This window comes from Mustelus asterias, chromosome 7, assembly GCF_964213995.1.
Source record: "Mustelus asterias chromosome 7, sMusAst1.hap1.1, whole genome shotgun sequence".
Taxonomy (NCBI): domain Eukaryota; kingdom Metazoa; phylum Chordata; class Chondrichthyes; order Carcharhiniformes; family Triakidae; genus Mustelus; species Mustelus asterias.
In genome coordinates, this window is record NC_135807.1 from 26,961,060 (window position 1) to 26,984,170 (window position 23,111).

The 23,111-nt window shown below is 44.0% G+C and overlaps 1 protein-coding gene across 3 annotated transcripts in view; it reads left to right on the forward strand.

The window, feature by feature from the left end:
- The window catches only part of col22a1 (collagen, type XXII, alpha 1), a 339,481-nt gene that overhangs the window by 122,178 nt on the left and 194,192 nt on the right, over window positions 1–23,111 (forward strand). For all 3 annotated transcript variants that reach the window (XM_078215791.1, XM_078215792.1, XM_078215793.1), the window contains 3 exons: window positions 16,102–16,225; window positions 19,797–20,072; window positions 21,556–21,636. In XM_078215791.1, coding sequence (XP_078071917.1) covers window positions 16,102–16,225; window positions 19,797–20,072; window positions 21,556–21,636 — 481 coding nt within the window. The remainder of the gene's footprint in view (window positions 1–16,101; window positions 16,226–19,796; window positions 20,073–21,555; window positions 21,637–23,111) is intronic.

Sequence of the window (23,111 nt, forward strand, 5' to 3'; positions counted from 1 at the left end):
AGGGAACAATGACGGGATATAATTCTTCATTAGGATGAAAAGTGAAGAAGTCCAATCTGAAACTAGGATCCTAAGTCTAGTCAAAGGAAACTGCAAAGGTATGAGTTGGCTACGATAGATTGGAGAACTTCATTAAAAGGCATGATGGGAGATAGATAATGGCTAATATTTAAAGAACTAATGTATGCTTTGCAACAATTATACATTCTTATCTGGCACAAAAACAAAATTGGAAAAGTGGCCCAACCAGGGCTAACTAAAGAAATTAAGAATAGTATTTGGAGCCATATAAAGTTGCTCAAAAAGTGCCAAGCCTGAGGATTGAGAACACGTTAGTATTCAGCAAAGGAGGACCAAGACATTGATGAAGAGGGGAAAAGTAGAGTCTGAGAATAAACTTACAAGGAACATAAAAGCAGATTGTAAAAGCTTCTATAAGTATGCAAAAAGGAAAAGATTAATGAAGACAACTGTAGATTCTTTACAGTCTGAATAGGAGAATTTATAATAGAGAACAAGGAAATGGCAGAGCAATTAAGCAACTACTTTAGTTCTGCCTTCACAGAAGAATACACAAAAATCTTCCCAGAAATGCTAGGGAACGAAGGCTTTAGTGAGAAAGAGGAATTGAAGGAAATTAGAATCAGAAATTAGAATGCGGTGTAAAATTAAAACTCATGGGATTGGGAGTAATATATTGGCATAGATTTATAATTGGTTCACAGACAGGAAACAGAGGAGGAATAAATAGTTTTTTTTCAGTGGGGAAGGCGGTGGACTAGTGGTGCACTGCCCCAGCTATTCACAATATGCATCAATGATTTGGATGACAGAACCAAAAATAATATTTCCAAGTTTGTTGACAACACAAAACTTGGTGGCCATGTGAGTGGTGAGCAGGATATAAGAGGGTTCAAGACAATTTAGACAAGTTGAGAGAGTGGACAAATACATGACAGATGTAAAATAATGTGGATAAAATGAACTTATCCACTTCAGTCGGAAAAAGAGAATGGCAATTTACTATTTAAATAGTGACAGATTGGAAAGTGTTGATATCATAGAATCCCTACAGTACAGAAGAGGGCCATTCAGTCCATCAAGTCTGCACTGACCACAATGTCACCCCAGCCCTATTCCCACAACGCCACACATTTTATCTGCTAATCCCCCTGACACAGACAATTTAGCATGGCCAATCAACCTAACCCGCACATCTTTGGACTGTTGGAGGAAACCGAAGCACCCGGAGGAAACCCACGCAGACACAGGGAGAACGTGCAAACTCCACACAGACAGTGACCCAAGGCCAGAATTGAACCTGGGACCTTGGCGCTGTGAGGCAGCAGTGCTAAACAGTGGCGCTCTATAAAGGGATGTATAAAGGGATATACAAAGGAACCTGGGTGTCCTTGTACGTCAGTCACTGAAAGCAAGCATACAGGTACAGCAAAGAGTTAAGAAGCCAAATAATATGTTGGCCTTCATTGCAAGTGGACTTAAGTACAGGGACAAGGATGTCGTGTATTTGGATTTTCAGACAGTTTATGATAAAGTTCCATGCAAGAGGTTAAAGCTCATGGGATTGGGAGTTATATATTGGCATGGATTTATATGCAGCTGTAGTGAGACCACACCTGGAGTATTGCATGCAGTTTTGGTCTACGTGTTTAAAAAAGGATATACTTGCCATAGAAGGAGTGCAGCGAAGGTTCACCACATTGATTCCTGGGATGGCAGGATTGTCATTTGAGGAATGATTAGATTGACTAAGCCTGTATTCACTGGAGTTTGGAAGAATGAATTGAAACATACAAAATTCTGACAGGGCTGGACAGACTGGATGCAGGAAGGGTGTTTCCACTGGCCAAGTGGTCTAAAACAAGAGATTACAGTCTCAGGACAAGGTGTAGACCATTTGGGACTGAGATGAGGAGATACTGCTTCACTCAAAGGGTGGTGAACCTCAGGAATTATCTACCACAGAAGGCAGTGGAGGCCAAGTAACTGAATATATTTGGAAAGGAAATAGATTTCTAGCCCCTAAAAGTGTCAAGGGTACGGGAAGACCATGAGAGTATGGCATTGAGATAGAGGAAGAGCCATGATCATATTGAATGACAGAGCAGGCTCAAAGTGTTGAATAGCCTTATCTTGCTCCTACTTTTTATGTTCAAAAACATTTATTTACATGCGAACTATTTACAAAGGTTAAATAAGACAAGACACAGCTGGAGCTATCTTTGAGATGCTTCACACTCACTGTGACATTATCCTGACATAGCTCCTTATGCACCTGCTCAGTAGCTATTGTGAGAGTTATCTCTTTACTGCACAATTCATTGGCTGTAAAGCACTTTGGAATGTCCAGTGGATGTGAAAGATGCTGTATAAATGCAAGTCACTCTTTGAGAACAATTCTTTTCGAACCTACAATTTAAACAAACTGAAAGTAAGAAAAGGTTGCTTGGACTCAAAGGACTGTAACTGCTTAGGTATTACATGTGGCCCATCCGTTGCATTTTGTCGACTGCGATAGGAGTTTTCTTCAACCATGGGGCATGCTGAATAAGTTAAAGTTTTGTCCAAATCTGTACATTCCTCACCCAGGTGCTTACTTGGTGCTGAGCTGAATATCCATAACAATGTAAAACACATTCCTTATTACCAGCATCTCTCGGTATGACAAACACAAACCTGAAAAAGGAAAGTTCATTATAACTTGCTGAGGATGGGGGAACCAGAGCTGATGTGTTAAACACAATAGATGGGATTTTCCAACCCTCATGCCAATGGGATCATCTGGCCCCACCAAAGTCGACATCTTGCGGTGGTTCCCTGGTGGCGGAGTGGGCGAGGCACACAAAAGCCCATAGACTTTGGCGGGACTGGAAAAGCCTTCTGGTGGCCAGTGGCTCACTGCATGGAAACTGCAGTGGGTAGTGGGTGCAGGGGGAAGGTGGAGAAGAGGGGGCGGGTGAGGGTAAAAGCAGGGGTGGAAAAGTCGCAGCCAGTGTGCCAGTGTGTCTGGCTTTGTTGCCTACATGTTCATTGAGCTAACATAGCACCATTTACCTTGAAACGGCAGCTCTTTTCTTTCCTTACAGATGCTGATTTGATTTGATTTGATTTGATTTATTATTGTCACATGTATTAACATACAGTGAAAAGTATTGTTTCTTGCGCGCTATAGACAAAGCATACTGTTCATAGAGAAGGAAAGCAGAGAGTACAGAATGTAGCGTTACAGTCATAGCTAGGATGTAGAGAAAGATCAACTTAATGCAAGGTAAGTCCATTCAGAAGTCTGATGGCAGCAGGGAAGAAGCTGTTCTTGAGTCAGTTTGTACGTGACCTCAGACTTTTGTATCTTTTTTCCGATGGAAGAAGGTGGAAGAGGGTATGTCCGGGGTTCGTGGGGTCCTTAATTATGCTGGCTACTTTGCCAATACAGCAGGGAGTGTAGACAGAGTCAATGGATGGGAGGCTGGTTTGCATGATGGATTGGGCTACTTTCATGACCTTTTGTAATTCCTTGCGGTCTTGGGCAGAACACGAGCCATACCAAGCTGTGATACAACCAGAAAGAATGCTTTCTATGGTGCACCTGTAAAAGTTGGTGAGAGACGTAGCTGACATGCCAAATTTTCTTCATCTTCTGAGAAAGTAGAGGCGCTGGTGGGCTTTCTTAACTATAGTGTCGACATGGGGGGGACCAGGACAGAATGCTGCCAGACCTGCCGAGATTTTGCAGCATTTTCTCTTTTGGTTTACCATTTACTGGCTGTTTGATCTGTCACTGCAGACACTATCTATCTGCAGCATCTAAAGGCCTGAAGCACAGTAAGGATTATAATTCCAACGTGTTCTAATTTGTTAGTTCAGAAATGAAAGGCTGAAAGGTTTTGTGGTGTCTTTTGGAACAAATGAGCCAGATTAAAGTTGACACATTGAGCTCAATGTGCTGTATTAGAAAACAGTTTATAATCTCACACTCATTGTGTTAAAGAAACATTGAAAACATTAGAATTTGGCCAATTTATTTTTCTATAAATAAACTTCTTTTTGTTGCTCAGTGCCAGGTCAAATATCACTTAACTGACTACCATCCCGTCTTCATTTGACCCATGTTATCTGTACTGACAGATATGGAGGACAGGCACAGGGAATTAACAAACCTCAAGCATAATTTGAGTTTGGAAGCATTCTTCTTGCACAATGCAGTGGAAACATGCAATAGTTTCCAAATTTAACAGATTATATTATGTTGATTGTTTCATTTTAAACAGGCTGGATGAACATTTCATTGAGTATGGGACCGAGGATCAAAATAGACAGAGATAAAAATTTGCTTTCAAACCTGCTAGGAAAGTTATCTGTGGAATGCAAGTGGCCAAGGGTGGATAATACAGATTTTCCCGTTAGAATGGTGTCTTGGAGCTTTTGCATCATTGCTTTTGACAGTCAGAGATCTATCTGCCTATTCAGCATTCTTTAAGGGGTTAACTAAATAGAATTTATTATTGTGCTTATTATACCTTGTTAAAAAAGAGTAGCTTAAATGAGCTGAATGCCTATCATATTTTGCAGTGCCTTTCCTTAAGGCTCGATTTTGGAGTAAGATTTATTTATGAATGTCACAATAAGGCTAACATTAATACTGCAATGAAGTTACTGTGGAAATCCTCCAGTCACCACACTCCAGCGCTTGTTCAGGTACACTGAGGGAGAATTTAGCATGGCCAATGCACCTAACCAACACGTCTTTTGGACTGTGGAAGGAAGCCAGAGCACCCAGAGGAAACCCACGCAGACACGGGGAGAACGTGCAGATCCCACACAGACAGTGACCCAAGCCGGGAATCGAACCCAGTTCCCCGGCGCTGTGAGGCAGCAGTGCTAACCACTGTGCCCCGTGCCAGTTAAAATAGGATTAGGATTGGGATTAGGAATTTGTATCATTTCTCCCTGACTCTCTCAGGAGCCTAACATGCAAATCTGAACTTCAGTAGGATAGTTTGCCTTGCCGATGCTTCATAAAGCCTACTTTTAAAGGCAATAGGATGTAAATTCCATGGAGTGGCAGTCGCAGTCAGATTGCCACTCCCCTCCCCGTTTCTTACCCTGAAATGCAGCCATATCTTTCTCACCCGACCTTCCGACTTGGACTGGGTAAGAAATGTGGGGTGCAGTGAGGCCTTGAGGCCTTGTGTTGAGGGCAGCTGAGTTGGAGATAAGGAAGACTCAGACCCCTTTTTTAACAGTTCAAGGTGGCGTAAAGCAGGTAGGTTTAAAGGCCCAGCCACTTTGAGAGGCTAGGATGAAGTTAAGGGCGGGGACTTCCGGCTGCACACGCCCCAAAACCGGAAAATCCCACCTGACGTCAACGGACCATTGCATGGTCTGACCCCCTCCCCCCCCCCCCCCCCCCCCCCCCCCACCCACTACGTTCCCCGTAGCCCGTGGGATGGGAAAGTTCCCACCAAGCGTATAAGATAAGTGGGTAGGATTGTGGGTGGGTGGGAGTGGAGTTGGGGAGTCGGAGATTAAGGGGTTGTCAGTTGGAGGGGTGTGTGTTGTCAGTGGGGTGATCAGTGAGTGGGTGGATGGTCGGTGGGGAGGGGAGTCGGATGGTCAGTGGGTGGGGTAATGAGTGTGCAGAGAGGCCAGTGGAGAACAGATAATAAATGAGATAGCTGGCAGATTCGTAATGAAATGTTACTATTCGTACACAGAACCCAGATATCGACACAAAGCGCTGGAGATTTGTTTTGGCCCATTTAGTGGTGTGCTGGGGCTCCCTGTTGGCGTTCTGCTGGCAATTGACCTCAGTGGAAATCAAGACTTGGAGAGACGTGCAGCAGGGTGTTGACCTTATACAAATAAGAAAATTATCCTCAGCACACATTCCTTTCACTTTTGGTCAGTCCCAAAATAATAGGAGCCTCCAGTAGGTTTTCTTTCTCCGATAGACGACCTCAGTGGCATCAGTTACAGGGGGCATGCTGCAACATGCTGCTACGAACATTAAGTGGGGGGCACTGGTGGTTTCAAACTGGGCCAATCCAAGGATATTCCTGTGGCAGGACTTCCTAAAACCAGACGCTTCTGAACCAGCCCTCAAACCAAACTGACGTAGCAAACTTGGGCAGAGGAGCTTTCCCTGTGTGGGTTCCCCACAATTATGTGAACTGAATGGTCCAGTGGGGAGGGAGGTACTCCTCGAATAGCCAAGGTTAGATGTGATATTTGAAAAATATACATTATAGAAATATTTGGTAAGAATACAAATTTCGTATAAATAAAATATGTATTTTGAGAAACAAAGGCTGCACTTGCTGTGCTTTGCCTCTTCATTTAGCAACAGCCCTTTGTAAGCAACATCCTCTATATATTATTTTGAAGTCACAGGGTTATTTACACTGGAATAATTTGTTGCATCTGGGTTTCTGTGTGAATTCTTTGAACAGTTTTGTTTGAATGGTGAGTGCTTCTGAATGACTGAAGACAACTCCACAAAATGGATAAATTATTCATCCACAGATGTAGGGCACCAGAGTTGACAAAGATAATGTTTGCAGATATTGATTCAAAACCTTTCTGGAAAGAAGTATTGAAGCTGATCTCAGCAGCCCAATAAAATCCAACCCAACCCACTCTGGAGGCAGGTTGAAAGGTTGGCTAATCTATTTTAAGGAAGCTACATGTTGCTTTAACTTTTAGTTTTAATAGCTGCCTGGTTCCTCGGCTGAAGGAAAGGATAAAGGGCTGCTTCCATCATGCAAGTTTCATTACTGTTTTGGTTATGGGCTAGGAGTAGTCGAGGTGGTTCAACCCAGCCCACCAAGTTATCTCCATGTGATGGGATGCCTGAGGTGAACCAATATCCCCTCTGACCCCAGGATGTCCGACTCCTCCATCCCCTGCCAAGGTGTGATTTCCTGCACCCCCATGTCAGGCCTACCTCTGCTCCACCGTCAATCTGGCAGGCTGCAGCCGAGAAACCTTTTACATAGAAACTAGAAGCAGGAGTAGGCCATTTGGCTTGCTCCGCCATTCATTTTGATCATGGCTGATCATCAAATTCAATATCCTGATTCCCCCCTTCCTCCCATATCCCTTGATCCCTTTAGCCCCATGAACTATATTTAATTTCTTCTTGAAATCAAACAATGTTTTGGCCTCAGCTACATTCTATGGTAGTGAATTCCACACATTCACCACTTTCTGGGTGAAGAAATTTCTCCTCACCTCAGTTCTAAAAGGTTCACCTCTTAGAAACAAACTATGACCTCCAAGTTCTGGAGTCCCCCACCATCGGTAACACTCTTTCTGAATCTACCCTGTTTAAACCTGCTCGAATTTTCTAAATTTCTATGAGATCCCCTCTCACTCTTCGAAATTCCAGTGAAAATAATCCTAACCGACTCAGTTTCTCCTGATATGACTGATCTGCCATCCCAGGAATCAGCCTGGTAAACCTTTGCTGTACTTCCTCTATAGCAAGGACATCTTACCTCAGATAAGGACACCAAAACTGCACACAATACTCCAGGTGTGGCCTCACCAACGCTCTATATAATAACAGTAAAACATTTCTGTTCTTAAACTAAAATCCTCTCGCTACGAGAGTCTTAAAACTGCTCCTGCCACTAAATTTGCCAGGATCTTCACAGCTGCAGATTTTCCCTGTTCCACTATTTTCCCCCTCCTCTTCCCCATTTCCTACTCACCTTGCGGTTTATTGGTTCACTCAGTTGGTTGGACAGCTGGTTAGTGATGTAGAGCAATGCCAACATTGCGGGTCCATTTCTCCTATCAGCTAAGGTTATTCATGAAGGCCCACCTTCTCAATCTTAACCCTGAGGTGTGGTGATCCTCAGGCTAAATCACCACCAGTCAGCACTGCCCCTTAAAGGGGAAAGCAGCCTATGGGGCTATGGTGACTTTTCTATATTATCGGGATCAAAGAGACTGTCCCCATATCATTGGCATGACAAGGGATGGAACACTCTTGGTGGGACTATATGGGCAGCGTAGTTCAGAGGTGAGAGGTCATATGTTGCAGGCTCCAGGAATACACCAAACCAGAGTTGGCAACAATAAAACAGGAGGTGTCACAAGCGGAAAGCATAAGAATTAGGCTTAAATGTGCATGGCATGATTGGGAAATTTGCAGATGACACAACAAAAATTGACCAGGTAGTTAATAGTGAAGAGGCAAACAAGCTAAGGAATACTCAATAAATGGGAAAATATTGAGAGGGATTGAGGAAGTGAGATCTTGGATTTCATGTCTGCAGGTCCTTGAAAGTAGCAGGGCAGGTGAATAAGATGGTCAAGAAAGAATATGGAATGTTTTCCTTTATTGGGCGAGGTATTGAATACAAAAGCAGGGAAGTAACAATGAAATTGTATGAAAGAATGGTTAGGTCACAGCTGGGGTATTGTGTACAGTTCTGGTCACCATGTCACAAGAAGGAAATAATTGCTCTGGAAAGAGTGCCAAGGGGATTTACAAGAATGTTGACCTCAATTACAGATTCTCACACCCTACTACCTGTAAGGACTCCATCCCATTCTCCCAGTTCCTCTGCCTCTATCCCATCTGTTCTGATGATGCCACCTTTGAAAATGGTGCTACTGACATGTCTGCCTATTGCATTAACCAATGCCCCCCTGCCCCTCCCTTCCCAACCTATGATAGGGCCCTCTTGTCCTCACTTTCCACCCCACCAGCCGCTGCATGAAAAGGATCATCCTTCGCCATTTCTACCAACTCCAGCATGAGAAAGGATGTTCCCAATGGTGGGGGAGTCCAGAACTCGGGGTCATAGGTTGAGAATAAGGGGTAAACCGTTTAGAGCTGAGGTGTGGAGAAATTTCTTCACCCAGAGGGTGGTGAACATGTGGAATTCACTACCACAGAATGTAGTTGAGGCCAATAAATTATATATAGCTCCAGAGGCGGAAAGGATCAAGGGATATGGGGGGAAGGGGAATCAGGATATTGAATTCGATGATCAGCCATGATCAAAATGAATGGTGGATGAGGCTTGAAGGGCCGAACGGCCTACTCCTGCTTCTTGTTTCTATGTTTCAATGATGTCATCACAAAACACATCTTCCCCTCACCTCCAATCAGCATTCAACAGGAACTGTTCTCTCCATGACAGCTCTTGTCCACTATTCCATGACGCCCAACTCCTCATCACCTTCCCAAGGCACCTTCCCATCTAATCGCAGAAGGTGCAACATCTGCCCCTTCACCTCTTCCCTCCTCACTGTTCAAGGCTCTAAACAATCCTTTCAGATGAAGCAACATTTCACCTGCACCTCCTCTAATTTGGTCGACTGTATTTACTGCTCCATACCCGTTCTCTGCCACACTGCAGATACTAAACAGAGTCTGAGCGAATATCTTCAGATTGTCCACAAGATGCTCCCAACCTTCCTGGCACTTGCCATTTCAGCGAAGTATTTTGCTCTCATGCCCACATGTCCATCCTTGGCCTGCTGCAATGCTCCAGTGATGCCCAATCCAATCTGGAAGAGCAGCATCTCATTTTCTGGTTAGGCTAAGGGGAGACTGAATTGAGGTGTACAAAATTATGAGAGACCTAGACAGGAAAGACTTGTTTCACATAGTTGAGGGGTAAATTACCAGGGGGCATAGATTTAAGGTGATTGGCAGAAGGATTGGAGAGGACATGAGGAAAAACCTTTTCACCCAGAGGGTGGAAGGCATCTGGAATTCATTGATTGTAGGAGGGAATGAATGAACGGAGTATTCCGAGACCGTGTAAAACTTCAACAAAACCGGCTCTATTCAGCATGCATGAGGGAGAGCAGAACTTGTGGTTGTAACTACAGCTTGCTTCCGAGCTACTCTACTGAGCATTGACTCTTACAGATTCTTATAGCCCTTTACTTACATTACAAAGCATTACGTTTACATCAGGTCATCATATTGTTACTTTGAATTGGTTACAGTTCTGTTTTTGGTTACATTATATGGTTTCATTGTCTTGTGTCCTTTCGTCTTAATCGTTTTCTGGACATCTCCTGTCTATTTGTTTGTAATTTGAAAGCGTTGTGTTTGCCAAACTGATTTCGATGGGGTGTTAATTGTCCCATCTCCTTGATATTTGATTACGTTTTCAGAGGCACAATGGTTCCTCTGGACCTTTTGGAACTTTGATAAGTGATATCAGTTCTCATATGGTTGTTGTAACCTTGGAAAGATACCACCTGGGGTGTGACTGTCTTAGTGCCGGCTGAGATATAGCTATTTGTATTTTGTCCTGTCTGCCTGTGGTGAGTGTGGATACTACAGTGCTGTCTGCTTAACCCTTTCCATACATTCCTCTCCTGCTGCAGCCCACACTGTCTGGCTTTTGCCTTACTACACTGACTAAGTTGGTGGTTGAGGTTGAAATGCTCAACTCATTTTAAAAGGTTCCTGAATCTGCATTTGAACTGCTGGAACCTGCAAGGCTACAGACCAGGTGCTGGAAAATGGGACTAAAATGAGCGGCTAGCCTCTTTTTTCTCTTTCTTGGCCAGTGTGGACACGAGGGGCTGAATGGTCTCTTTCTGCATGGTAACCTTTCCATGGTTCTTTCTAAGAATGAAGATAAACTGAAAGGACAATTTCTTGTAAGGGGAAGCTCTTCCTATAGGCAAAATTATCAAACTGAATGAGCTCGAGTTCTGAGGCAAACTCATATTCGTCATCTCATTCTAAGAACAGGTGTTGAAAACACAAGACCTTGCGTGATTCCTGACTGTTGCCCTTGTCAGCCTGACAGCTAAAGTGTTTTTGCTTATGCTTTTATGCCTTAAGTTAGCATCTTGAGCAGCTGGTTGTCACTTTAAAGTGAAGCTGTCTTGTGTCTCCTCGCGCCAAGGCTCCCTGTGGTCCATGGGTCAGGTAGTGTCATCCTGAAATAAATCTGAGTCATTCAACTCGATATGACCAGACAGCTACCTCACAGATCAAAATAGCAGTTCAGTGAATTACAGGTAATTGTCACTGTCCACACAGTCTGCTACACGTTCGAGCATCAGACACGTGCAGGTCTAATTGTGGGTCCGTATGGATGAGAACACAAACACTGGTAAGAGCACATCTGGTGTACGGTATAATATTGTGAGAAGTGTTCCTCTTGGACAGCTGCTAGCCATGTTAGGATTTCTTGGTCAGGGTCAGTTATCTCTGGCTGACAGATTTATGCATGACCCCATCCTAACTCACAACATCTTCTTGGCAGCGGGAATGATAAACATTCTGAGAGACGGGCAACTGTTCCCAATTCACTGATATGTTCGCTGCAACCTCTCACCTCACTCAGATCGAAGGATTAGCTGAGGAGAGACCCCCACTGTGTGCTTTTTTGAAACATTCATTTTCAGGATGTGATTCAAAGAACAAAGATCAAAGAACAGGACAGCACAGGAACAGGCCCTTCGGCCCACCAAGCCTGCGCCGACACTTGATGCCTTTCTAAGCTAAAGACCTTTTGTCTCTATGCGGTTGGTATCTCTCTATTCCCTGCCTATTCATGTACCCGTCAAGACACTTCTTAAACTTTGTTATTGTATCTGCTTCTACCATCTCTTCTGGCAGCACATTCCAGGCAATTACCACACTCTGTGTTAAAAAGTTGCCTCTCACATCTCCTTTAATCTTCCCCCCTTTCACCTTAAACCCCTGTCCCCCAGTAATTGACATTTTTACCCTGGAACTCATGACAAGGCTGGCATTTCTCACCCATCCTCGGATGTCTTGATACTGTAAAGTTAAAAGTTTATTTGGTAGCCACAAGTAGGCTTACATTAACACTACAATCAAGCTACTGTGAAAATCAAAAGAGAAAATGCTGGAAAATCTCAGCAGGTTTGGCTGAGAGAAACGAGCTGACGTTTCGAGTCCAGACGACCCTTTGTCAAAGTATATTCAATATATTCATTATACTGTGAAAATCCCCTAGTAGACCCACTCTGGTGCCCATTCGGGTACACAGAGGGAGAATTTAGCATGGTCAATACACCTAACCAACCAGCACGTCTTTCGGAGGAAACCAGAGCACCCAGAGGAAACCCAAGATGACACGGGGAGAATGTGCAGACTCCACACAGACAGTGACCCAAGCCAGGAATCAAACCCGGGTCCCTGGCGCTGTGAGGCAGCAGTGCTAACCACTGTGCCACCATGTCGTATTGATACTGATTTCGACTCACTCTTTTGTTGGCAATCACTCACTAACGAGTATGATTGGCCACCTGAGAAACTCCGGTTCATTGGCCATGGTTTCTGTGGATCCTTGCATGGCTGATGAACCAGATCCTAGAGCAACATCTCTAACCGTGCACTGGGCGGGTGTCTCCGAGAGGTGGGTTCGGACTTTGGACTCTCGGCCGCTGGTATTCCTTTCTCAGGCTCCTTTTCTGGGCCTCCTCTGACTGCCAAGTGTCTTCGAAGAATTGCGATCCTTCAATATGCCACAAAGGACTATTGAGAGTCAACCCATGTGGGGACGTGACGAGAGTCAATCAGAGGGGAGGCTCAGGATATACAGCAGGCTTGCTTCGCTGCAGCACATTACTGTTCACAGTTTTGTGTTTCTGTTTGTTTTTCAAAGCTAAATTCAAATTGTTAAATTGTCATTGTGGGATTGAACTCATGTTCTTTGGATTAATAGCTTGGGCCTGTGCCAAACCAGAAACAATTTCCCCAAAGTCACGTATTCCAAGAATTATTATGGAACCCCACCCATATATTCCCCGCACAAAATGGCCACCTAAGTGTCCAAAATGGTATGACGTGCAGGCTAGGTTTTCTGCCCAACTATTGGCTAAAGCAAAGAAAGCAGGTTTCAAAGTTGCAAATAGGTATTAGGTCCCATACATATTAAACTGCCAGTCGCTTCTCATACTCTGATTTTTTCTTTAATTCCCCTCTGAATCTTCCATGTGAAGTCAGATTCTGAATTGTCATAGAATCATAGAGTCATAAAGGTTTACAGCATGGAACCAGGCCCTTCGACCCAACTTGTCCATGCCGTCCTTTTTTTTAATGACTGACTTAGTCCCAATTGCCCACGTTTGGCCCATATCCCCCGATAGCCATCTTACCCATGTAACTGTCCAAACGCTTTTTAAAAGACAAAATTGTACCCGCCTCTACTACTACCTGTGGCAGCTTGTTCCAGACACTTACCACCCTCTGTGTGAAACAAATTGCCCCTCTGGACCGTTTTGTATCTCTCCCCTCTCACCTTAAACCTATGCCCTCTAGTTTTGGACTCCCTTAGCTTTGGAAAAAGATATTGACTAGCTGATCTATGCCTCTCATTATTTTATAGACCTCTATAAGATTACCCCTAAGCCTCTTACGCTCCAGAGAAAAAAGATCCAGTCTATCCAGCCTCTCCTTTTAACTCAAACCATCAAGTCACAATATTATCCACTGAACATCAGGAATGTATGTCCTTTTTCTGCTTCTCTCTATCTCCTCCAGGGAGGTCTGGATTTGTTTCTCCAATATTCCCCATCATGGGAAGGCACTTTGACTGTGCCCAAAATATCACTTTGTTAAAGGCATCCCTTTCATCAGATAGCTTTGCTTGCCAATACTTGAATTCAACTTATCTGGGGCAGGACCATTTTCACCTCATTGAAGTTTTCCTCCCTCAATTAATTACTGTTATCTCATTCGTTTCCTCTTCCTTCCATTGCCAACCTACCACAAAAGAAGTCCATTGCCAACCTAAACCTTATGATGTAATGACCACTATTCCCTAAGTACGTTCATCCCCTAACATTTGATCTACTTGATCCTCCTCATTGCTGAGAACCATGTACATAAATGTCTCCTCTCTCAATGGACTGGGAACTTAGTAATGTAGAATATTCTCCTGAACTCTCTCTAGAAATTTCTGTCCCTCTCGCTAGAGTATATTGGCATAATTAGAATCTCCCATTATAACAACTCTATAATTCTTGCACATCTCTGTAATTTCTTTGACAATGTGTTCTTCTATATCATTCCCATGAGTTGGTGGCCTATGTAATACACTGCATTGTAATGGTACCATTATTACTTCTGAGCTTCAGCTAAATGGAGCAGGATTAATGCCCTCCCCGTTGCCTATTTGGTGGAAGAGGGATTTTTAAACAGGCAGGACACTATTTGGGTGGCACGGTGGCACAGTTGTTTGCACTGCTGTCTCACAGTGCCAGGGTCCCAGGTTCAATTCCAGCCTCGGGTCACTGTCAGTGTGGAGTTTGCACTTTCTCCCCGTGTCTGCGTGGGCTTCCTCCGAGTGCTCCGGTTTCCTCCCACAGTCCAAAGATGTGCAGGTTAGGTTGATTGGCCATGCAAAATTGACCATAGTGTCAGGGGGATTAGCAGGGTGAATGTGCGGGATAACGGGAAAAAGGCCTGGATGAGATTGTTGTCGGTACAGACTCGATGGGCCGAACAACCTCCTTTTGTACTGTAGGGATTCTATGATTCTATATGATCCTATCATCTTCCCACCTCCATGCCGATTGAATCCTTGATCTTGTCTTGCCCCACCATCCACTGAGGCCCTTAAATGGACAATCAACGCCTAATTAAGGGCTTTATCCTGCTGCCACTGGTATGAGCCCTGCAGTGGACGTGGACTCCCCATGCAGGAACCACGACAAGCAAACCTGCCCTTGTAGCCGACCCTTCTCACCCACCTCTCTTGCGACCCCAACTCTACAATTCCCCTCTCCTCTGACCATCAATCAATTGAGTCCTGGGACCAAGCTCGGCTTTGGGTGTGGGTCAGACCAGTGGCAGCCACTGCCTCACCAGAGTTGCTGGCCTCTGATTGGCTGGCAGCTCACTCTCGCTGGGCAGTACTTACCCTTTGTAATCTCAGATCCTGTTAAGTGCCTGAGTGGCACAAAATGCAGCAGGGCTGCAAAAAAGATAACATTTGTTTCACATCAGCTCACCAGCAGGGAGACAAGACCGCCATTGCCTCCATTAAATACCATTTACAGATGGACTCATCTTGCTCTTCGCAGCACTGAAATGTTTAATAATGCCGGTTGAAGCCTGCTTTGAAAAACTGGGCTGCCTTGAACAAGGCCTGCATGCAGCCTCACTGCAGTACAGTCCTTAACAAGATTTTTATTTAAAGGTAAAGTTTATTTATTAGTCACAAGTAGGCTTACATTAACACTGCAATGATATTACTGTGAAAATCCCCGAGTTGCCACACTCTAGCACCTGTTCGGGTACACTGAGGGAGAATTTAGCACAGCCAATGCATCTAACCATCACATCTTTCGGACTGTGGGAGGAAACTGGAGCACCCGGAGGAAACCCATGCAGACATGGGGAGAACGTGCAAACTCCTCACAGGCAGTGACCCAAGTCGGGAATCGAACGCGGCTCCCTGGAGCTGTGAGGCAGCAGTGCTATCCACTGTGTCACTGTGCCACCCTATGGCAGAAGCCATCATCAATGAAGTAAGTTATTTATAGATATGCTACCTGATGGCTCAGTGAAAAAAAAATAATCTGAGTTGGACGTTAAGTCTTTCTGACGAACATGCCAAGAAAAAAAGCACAGTAAGAAGTCTCACAACACGAGGTTAAAGTCCAACAAGTTTATTTCGAATCATGAGCTGCTCCTTCATCAGGTGAGTTGCATCAAAAAAGAGGCAGAAACAATCCTGTAATTCCCGACAATTTGGAAAAATTTGGACAGAAGCAGATTCAGAGGTTGAAGATTCAGAGCAAGCTGCCTGTTTGGGAAATGTTTGTAACTGCCCAGTTTCTGAAATACTCACAAGTAATATTAGCAATAACTGGATACTTGAAACTGTTGCATCACCTGCAGAATATCTTGGCTGTATAAACTACTTGAGTCATGTTGAAATCAAATGCTTTCTATGTGCCTTGTACGCAGGCTACTCCTCTCCTTGTATCAACTAATGCAACATAGGTTGGGGATCAAACCTGAGATCTCCTTGACCTGCATGGCTCTGTTGCCATCCAGCTAAACCTGCTGGACATTCAAGGAGCTCTCTCATTTTTTTTTTGTTCTTGTTTCAGAGATGTGTTTCCTCAAGGCCTACCTGACGAATATGCTTTTGTGGCGACATTCAAGTTCCGAAAAGCTTCACGAAGAGAAGACTGGTACATCTGGCAAATTATCGACAAATATGGGATTCCACAGGTATGTTGGTCATTCAAAAGTAATCTGGCCAAGAAAACTGGATAGGTGTGAATAACTAAAACACGACAATTTGCTTCAAAATCACAGGCCAGGATTTTTAGGAATGCGGGGTTCCCCTTGCCACCAGCCAAGGAATTGGTGGCCAAAGTAACATCGCCCCCTACTGGCTATTTTGCAATCATTTGATGCTCCCAAAAGCATTAATTAGCTGGAGGCTGGACTTCTACCCCTCCGTCTGGAGGATGTTTTTGCCTCAGAGAGGCTGCCGGCTGATCGGATTGGGCCAGCAGCTCTCTCGTCCCACCAGCACCAGAAGCTGCAGTGGACAGGACTACAATTGCAACCAGTCCCCAGAGTCTAAGCCCTGGGCATCCAGCGTAGGTGTCTCAGTGCGGGGAGGTGAGGCCTGAAGGAGGGTGAGCAAAGAGGAGTGGAGTTGTTGGTGGAGATTGGAGAGCACCCGCAGGGGTCAGACCCTTTCGGGGCGGAGATGACTAAAATTGATAAGAAGCCATTGATGTACCCAGTACCCACCTGAGGCCTGAGCAGGGTCACTTACTGGGCATTTCCCCCTGCCCCTGAACTCCTCCCACCAGCCTGGAAAAGAGGGCGAGGCAGGAAACAGCCTTGGCTTGGTCAATAATTGGCCACTAAAGGCCTCAGCTGGAACAAGGGTAAGTGGGAGCCCAGTGGGTAGACCACCTGAAGTATGTTACAGATACCCCTCCACTCCTCCACCCCCCCACAGTTGAAAAACAGTGACCACAATGTAAGCTTCAAAAAAAAACTATGCGTTTGATAAGGTCCCCCATGGTCGGCTTATGATGAAAGTAAGGAGGTGTGGGATAGAGGGAAAGTTGGCAGATTGGATAGGTAACTGGCTATCTGATCGAAGACAGAGGGTGATGGTGGATGGAAAATTTTCGGACTGGAGGCAGGTTGCTAGCAGAATGCCACAGGGATCAGTGCTTGGTCCTCTGCTCTTTGTGATTTTTATTAATGACTTAGAGGAGGGGGCTGAAGGGTGGATCAGTAAATTTGCTGATGACACCAAGATTGGTGGAGTAGTGGATGAGGTGGAGGGCTGTTGTAGGCTGCAAAGAGACATAGATAGGATGCAAAGCTGGGCTGAAAAATGACAAATGGAGTTTAACCCTGATAAATGTGAGGTGATTCATTTTGGTAGGACTAATTTAAATGTGGATTACAGGGTCAAAGGTAGGGTTCTGAAGACTGTGGTGGAACAGAGAGATCTTGGGGTCCATATCCACAGATCTCTAAAGGTTGCTACTCAAGTGAATAGAGCTGTGAAGAAGGCCTATAGTGTGTTAGCTTTTATTAACAGGGGGTTGGAGTTTAAGAGCCGTGGGGTTATGCTGCAACTGCACAGGACCTTGGTGAGACCACATTTGGGATATTGTGTGCAGTTCTGGTCACCTCACGATAAGAAGGATGTGGAAGTGCTGGAAAGAGTGCAGAGGAGATTTACCAGGATGCTGCCTGGTTTGGAGGGTAGGTCTTATGAGGAAAGGTTGAGGGAGCTAGGGCTGTTCTCTCTGGAGCGGAGGAGGCTGAGGGGAGACTTAATAGAGGTTTATAAAATGATGAAGGGGATAGATAGAGTGAACATTCAAAGACTATTTCCTTGGGTGGATGGAGCTATTACAAGGGGGCATAACTATAGGGTTCATGGTGGGAGATATAGGAAGGATATCAGAGGTAGGTTCTTTACTCAGAGAGTGGTTGGGGTGTGGAATGGACTGCCTGCAGTGATCGTGGAGTCAGACACTTTAGGAACATTTAAGCGGTTATTGGATAGGCACATGGAGCACACCAGGATGATAGGGAGTGGGATAGCTTAATCTTGGTTTCAGATAAAGCTCGGCACAACATCGTGGGCCAAAGGGCCTGTTCTGTGCTGTACTGTTCTATGTTCTATGTTCTATGTTCTAAAAGGACAGTTAAGGGACAAAGATAAGTCTGCTGGCTGGCAAAAGGCAATGTTCAGCAATAATGCAAAGTGATTGAGCCCATATTAATTCTTCAAATGCCCCCGCAAGCAGATTAATACACAAGACATGGAAAAACCTCCAAATGGACGAACTTTGCAAAATGCACGTGTCTAAGGAGAAAGGGTGAGCTCTGTGGTCGAATAAAGAGATTAAAACTAGGTTAAAATTGACAAGGAACGCATTTGATAAAGTTAGGGCTAAAAATACTAAAGACACTCACGAGGATTGCAAAACGTGTAATTAGGGACTGAGAAAGGATATTTGAAAGGCCAAAAATAGATATAAATAGATAGGTAATCTTAAATAGTCAGTGCTTTTATAAACATTAAAACATTAAGTACAGTTAAAGAGACGGTAGGACTGCTTTCCTTGCTATGGGAATGAAAGCTCTACATACTAGTGACAATTCATCAGTAATGTTATGAAATCTACAAATATTATTGTTTTATCTTCGGAATCGTCTGAATGTGAGTTGTGAACTGGTTTAGTCATATAATTTTGGCCTAATCCACCTTGCTATAAACTGACAGGATTGTGGGCGGCACGGTAGCACAGTGGTTAGCACTGATCCCTCACAGCGCCAGGGACATGAGTTTGATTCCCGGCTTGGGTCACTGTCTGTGTGGAGTTTGCACATTCTCCCCGTGTCTACATGGGTTTCCTCCGGGTGCTTAGGTTTCCTCCCATAGTCCACAGATATATACAGGTTAGGTGGATTGGCCATGATAAATTGTCCCTTAGTGTCAGGGGGGCTAGTTAGGGTAAATGCATGTGGTTATGGGGATAGGGCCTGGGTGGGATTGTGGTCGGTGCAGATTCAATGGGCCGAATGGCCTCCTTCTGCATTGTAGGATTCTATGAATTGGGTGACCCCACCTATTTTTAATTTCCATTGCAGTGACAGACTTGACAGATGAATAGTGAGTCAACATCCATGCCTAACCTCAAATGTAATGGGGTCATCAATGTCTGTGAAACCATGACCTAACGTAAGTGAAGGCCTTCAGAGGAGGAGCAAAGGAAAGGGCTGAATAAACATAATATTGAATAAATAATAATTGTAGATGAGATTTTTTAAACTCTGGTCAGTTCTGCAAGCTTCCAGATTCAATTAGGAGGTTGTTGTTTTCATCACTGCATTAGCTAGTGTCTAGAAGCTTAGCTGCAATGATCAAGCTGTAAGGATCTACATGTACAATGACAGAGTCCCATCAAGCAGGGTTGCTGGATCAGATGTGAGAAGTTAATTTTGTGACAGCTGATTGGTGATAGAATCACAGGGCAGAATATTCCCGTCCTGCCCGCCATGGGAATCGTAATGGGCGGAGGTGGACCATGCAAAGGTTCATTGACTTCGTGTGGGATTTTCCAGCTTTGGGGTGAGTGCGGCTGGAAAATCCCACCTACAGTGTCAGTGACTGAAGTCAGTTTAAGCAGTGTCGGCTACTCAGTACACTGGGTACTGAACCATAGATGGTTATCACTATGGGTACTTGTACAAGCAGCAAGGCTTCTTTGCAGTTCGACTGCCCGGTGACATCTTCCTATGCATTATTCAGGTTTCCATTCGACTGGACGGTGAGAACAAAGCAGTGGAATACAATGCGGTCGGACTGAGGAAGGATGCCGTGAGGACTGTTTTCAGAAACCGAGAAGTCAGCGGCCTATTTGACCGCAATTGGCACAAGATGGCACTGAGCATCCAATCAAGCAGTGTCTCTCTCTACATTGACTGCAAATTGATCGAAACATTGCCAATGGAGGAACGGGAGAACATTAATATCCGAGGGAAAACAGTCATTGGCAAGCGCCTGTATGATAGTGTCCCAATTGATGTGAGTAATCTTCTGTTTTTGACTTAAAATGAAGAAGTGTAATGTGTGACAAAAAAAAATCAAAAAATGCTGGAAAAGCTCAGCAGGTTTGACAACATCTGTGGAGAGAGCATAGAGTCTGGATGACCCTTCGTCAAGTATGACGTATTCTTAGTTTACCAAAAAATTGATTTGATTTCTGTTAATTCAGACAGTGGCACAGAAATTTGATTACAGTGTCCAATTAGGGGCTGAAGGGTCCACAATGGTATGCACATGCTCAATGCATGTCAAAAATGTATTCCATTTTGGTTAGGACACCCCATAGCAGTCCTGGTGCCTGTCCCATGTCAGTATAAGGTCCTTTACCTACGCAAATTGGGTTGACGATGGCAGCTTCTGGCTCCTTTGCCAATTTGGATTGCAACTTAACACAACGTACTGCGCATCCAAAGGTTAGTTTTTTTCAGGGGCAAAGCAGTCAAACAGTGGTCCTTAAGCCAACAGTTGGAGCCTATTACTAGTAAGGTAAATGGGGAGGCGAGAGGAATAGGAATGATTTTCAGGGCTCCACATTACAATCATGGCCACTGTCTGCCACTGTTTGGATTGGAGGGCCAAAGGGCCTGTTCCTGTGCTGTGCTGTTCTTTGCTCTTTGTTCTTTGTTTGCTGCCAACTGCATGAGATTCTGACATCTGGAATGATCCTCATCTGGAACTGATGAGGAGTAGCATGTCAGATCTGCGGTTTGATCCCTACCTTGATCTGAATTAGCAGATCTTAGCGTGCCAGTAAAGATACTATAGTTATCTTCAGATGGGCTGGGGTGCAAGACCAGTCAGAGTTTTCCCCTCCTTCCTTTTCTGCCACACTTGAAAATACCCAGGTGAACAGGTAAAAAGTGGTACAGGTATTTTAAAATGAAAATAGGCAGAAAGCACTCATTTTTCTAAATAACTTTAGAGAAATAGCTTCGAGATGCACAACCTCTGAGAATTAATTTGGTTCGTGAGTCAATAATAAAATGAGATTAGGCTGGAATACCTCACCGGCAGCTGGGATTCTCTGGTCCCACTGCAGTGAGTGAAGATTTGGCTGAGCACCAAATTCTCCATTCTAGCCGGCTGCAGGGTGTGCGAGGCCGGAGAATTCCGACCTAGGTATTCTCTTCCTGGTCGTTAAAGGAAAATTCCTCATGGAAGTAAAACCTCACAGCACAGAAGGAGACCATTCAGCCCATCTACCCTCTGCAGGTTCTTTGTAAGAGCAATTATGCTTTGTCCACAGTATCATATAAACCTATGTCGTAGAGTTCACTCCTCTTTGATGGGTATTTGGATTGAGTTGAGTTGCGAGGCTCAAATCCACAGAAGGTACCAAAAAGCTAACATAGAACTCAAAGAAGTGAAGGGTGAAAAGAAACTGGGTTCAAAATAAATTTTGAGTATTCAGTAACCATTTTGTAAAAGAAAAATGCTGTTTTACTCTTATATCTTTCTCCAGTTTGATCTTCAACGGATTGTCATTTATTGCGATGCTAAGGATGCGGAATTGGAGAGCTGCTGTGACCTTCCGAGCAACCCAGTGAGTAATAAGCAAAACATGTGAAAATAAAACAAATCGTCCTTACAGCTGTGGAGCTAATTTACATTGTTTTACTCATGTTCAAGAGGTATCGTTTCAAATAAAAGCAAAATACTGTGGATGCAGGAATCTGAAACAGAAACAGAAAATGTTGGAAAATCTCAGCAGGTCTGACTGCATTTGCGGGGAGAGAACAGAGCAAATGTTTCGAGTCTGGATGACCTATGCTATGAGAATAGCTCTGACGAAGGGTCATCCAGACTCGAAACATTGGCTCTATTCTCTTCCCGCAGATGCTGTCGGACCTGCTGAGATTTTCCAGCATTTTCTGTTTTCCTTTTAATGACATCACCGTTATCTACAATGCTCTTTGCTTTCGGTCACCTGACCCTAGTTTTCTGACAATCTGTACATTTGCTCGCTGAAGTATCTACACTTTTCCATTCCCCATTCTTTTAACATTCTTTTTAAAGCCCACTTTGACCAACTCTTAAATACCTTCTTCTTTGGCTGAATGTCTATTATTGTCTGATTGATCCTGTGTGAAATGCTTTTCTACAGTAAATATGTTATATAAATATAAGTTGTTGTTAAGTAGGTGTTATGTTATTTGACATAGAAACATGGAAACTAGAAGCAGGAGTAGACCATCTGGCCCTTCGAACCTGCTCCACCATTCATTAAGGTCAGAGCTGATCATCAGATTCAATATCCTGATCCTGCCTTCCCCACATATCCTTTGATCCCGTTAGCCCCAACAGCTATATCAAATTTCTTTGTGAAATCAGACAACGTTTTGGTCTCAACTACTTTCTGTGGTGGTGAATTCCACACATTCACCCCTCTCTGGTTGAAGAAATTTCAGCTCAGCTCAGTTCTAAACGGTTTACCCCTTATCCTTAAACTATGACCCTGAGTTCTGGACTCCCCCACCATCGAGAACATTCTTTCTGAATCTACCCTGTCTAACCCTGTTAGAATTTTATAAGTTTCTATGAGAACCCCTCTCATTCTTCTAAACTCCATGTCCAACATCTCCAACTCTCTCTATTTTTCCTGACAGTGAAATGTAACTTAAATAAGAAAATACCCCCTAACATCTAAAGCTGCATTATGAATGAGAATAGCATAGTTGAGTTATTCGATTATAGAGCTGGTTTGCTGTGGAAGGGTGTGCAATGGGAATTATGTAGACATTATCCATCATGCATTCCCGTCCTTCCAGAAAAGTAAATACTATCTGACAATATAACTCAGGTCAAAACTAATTTAAACTAATTAGATTCGAAGATGGGAGAGTTGAGGTACTTTCAGAATTACTTTTCATGGATGAAGTTATCTTTCCTTATCTTTATCTTTCCATGTGTTCTCCTTGTGTGGAAAGACTGTGAAAGTGAAGGGACGGATTATAAAATATGCAACTAGGCATTCAAAGCAGGAAAGTTATTGGTTCAATTCCTGATAGCTACTAAGTT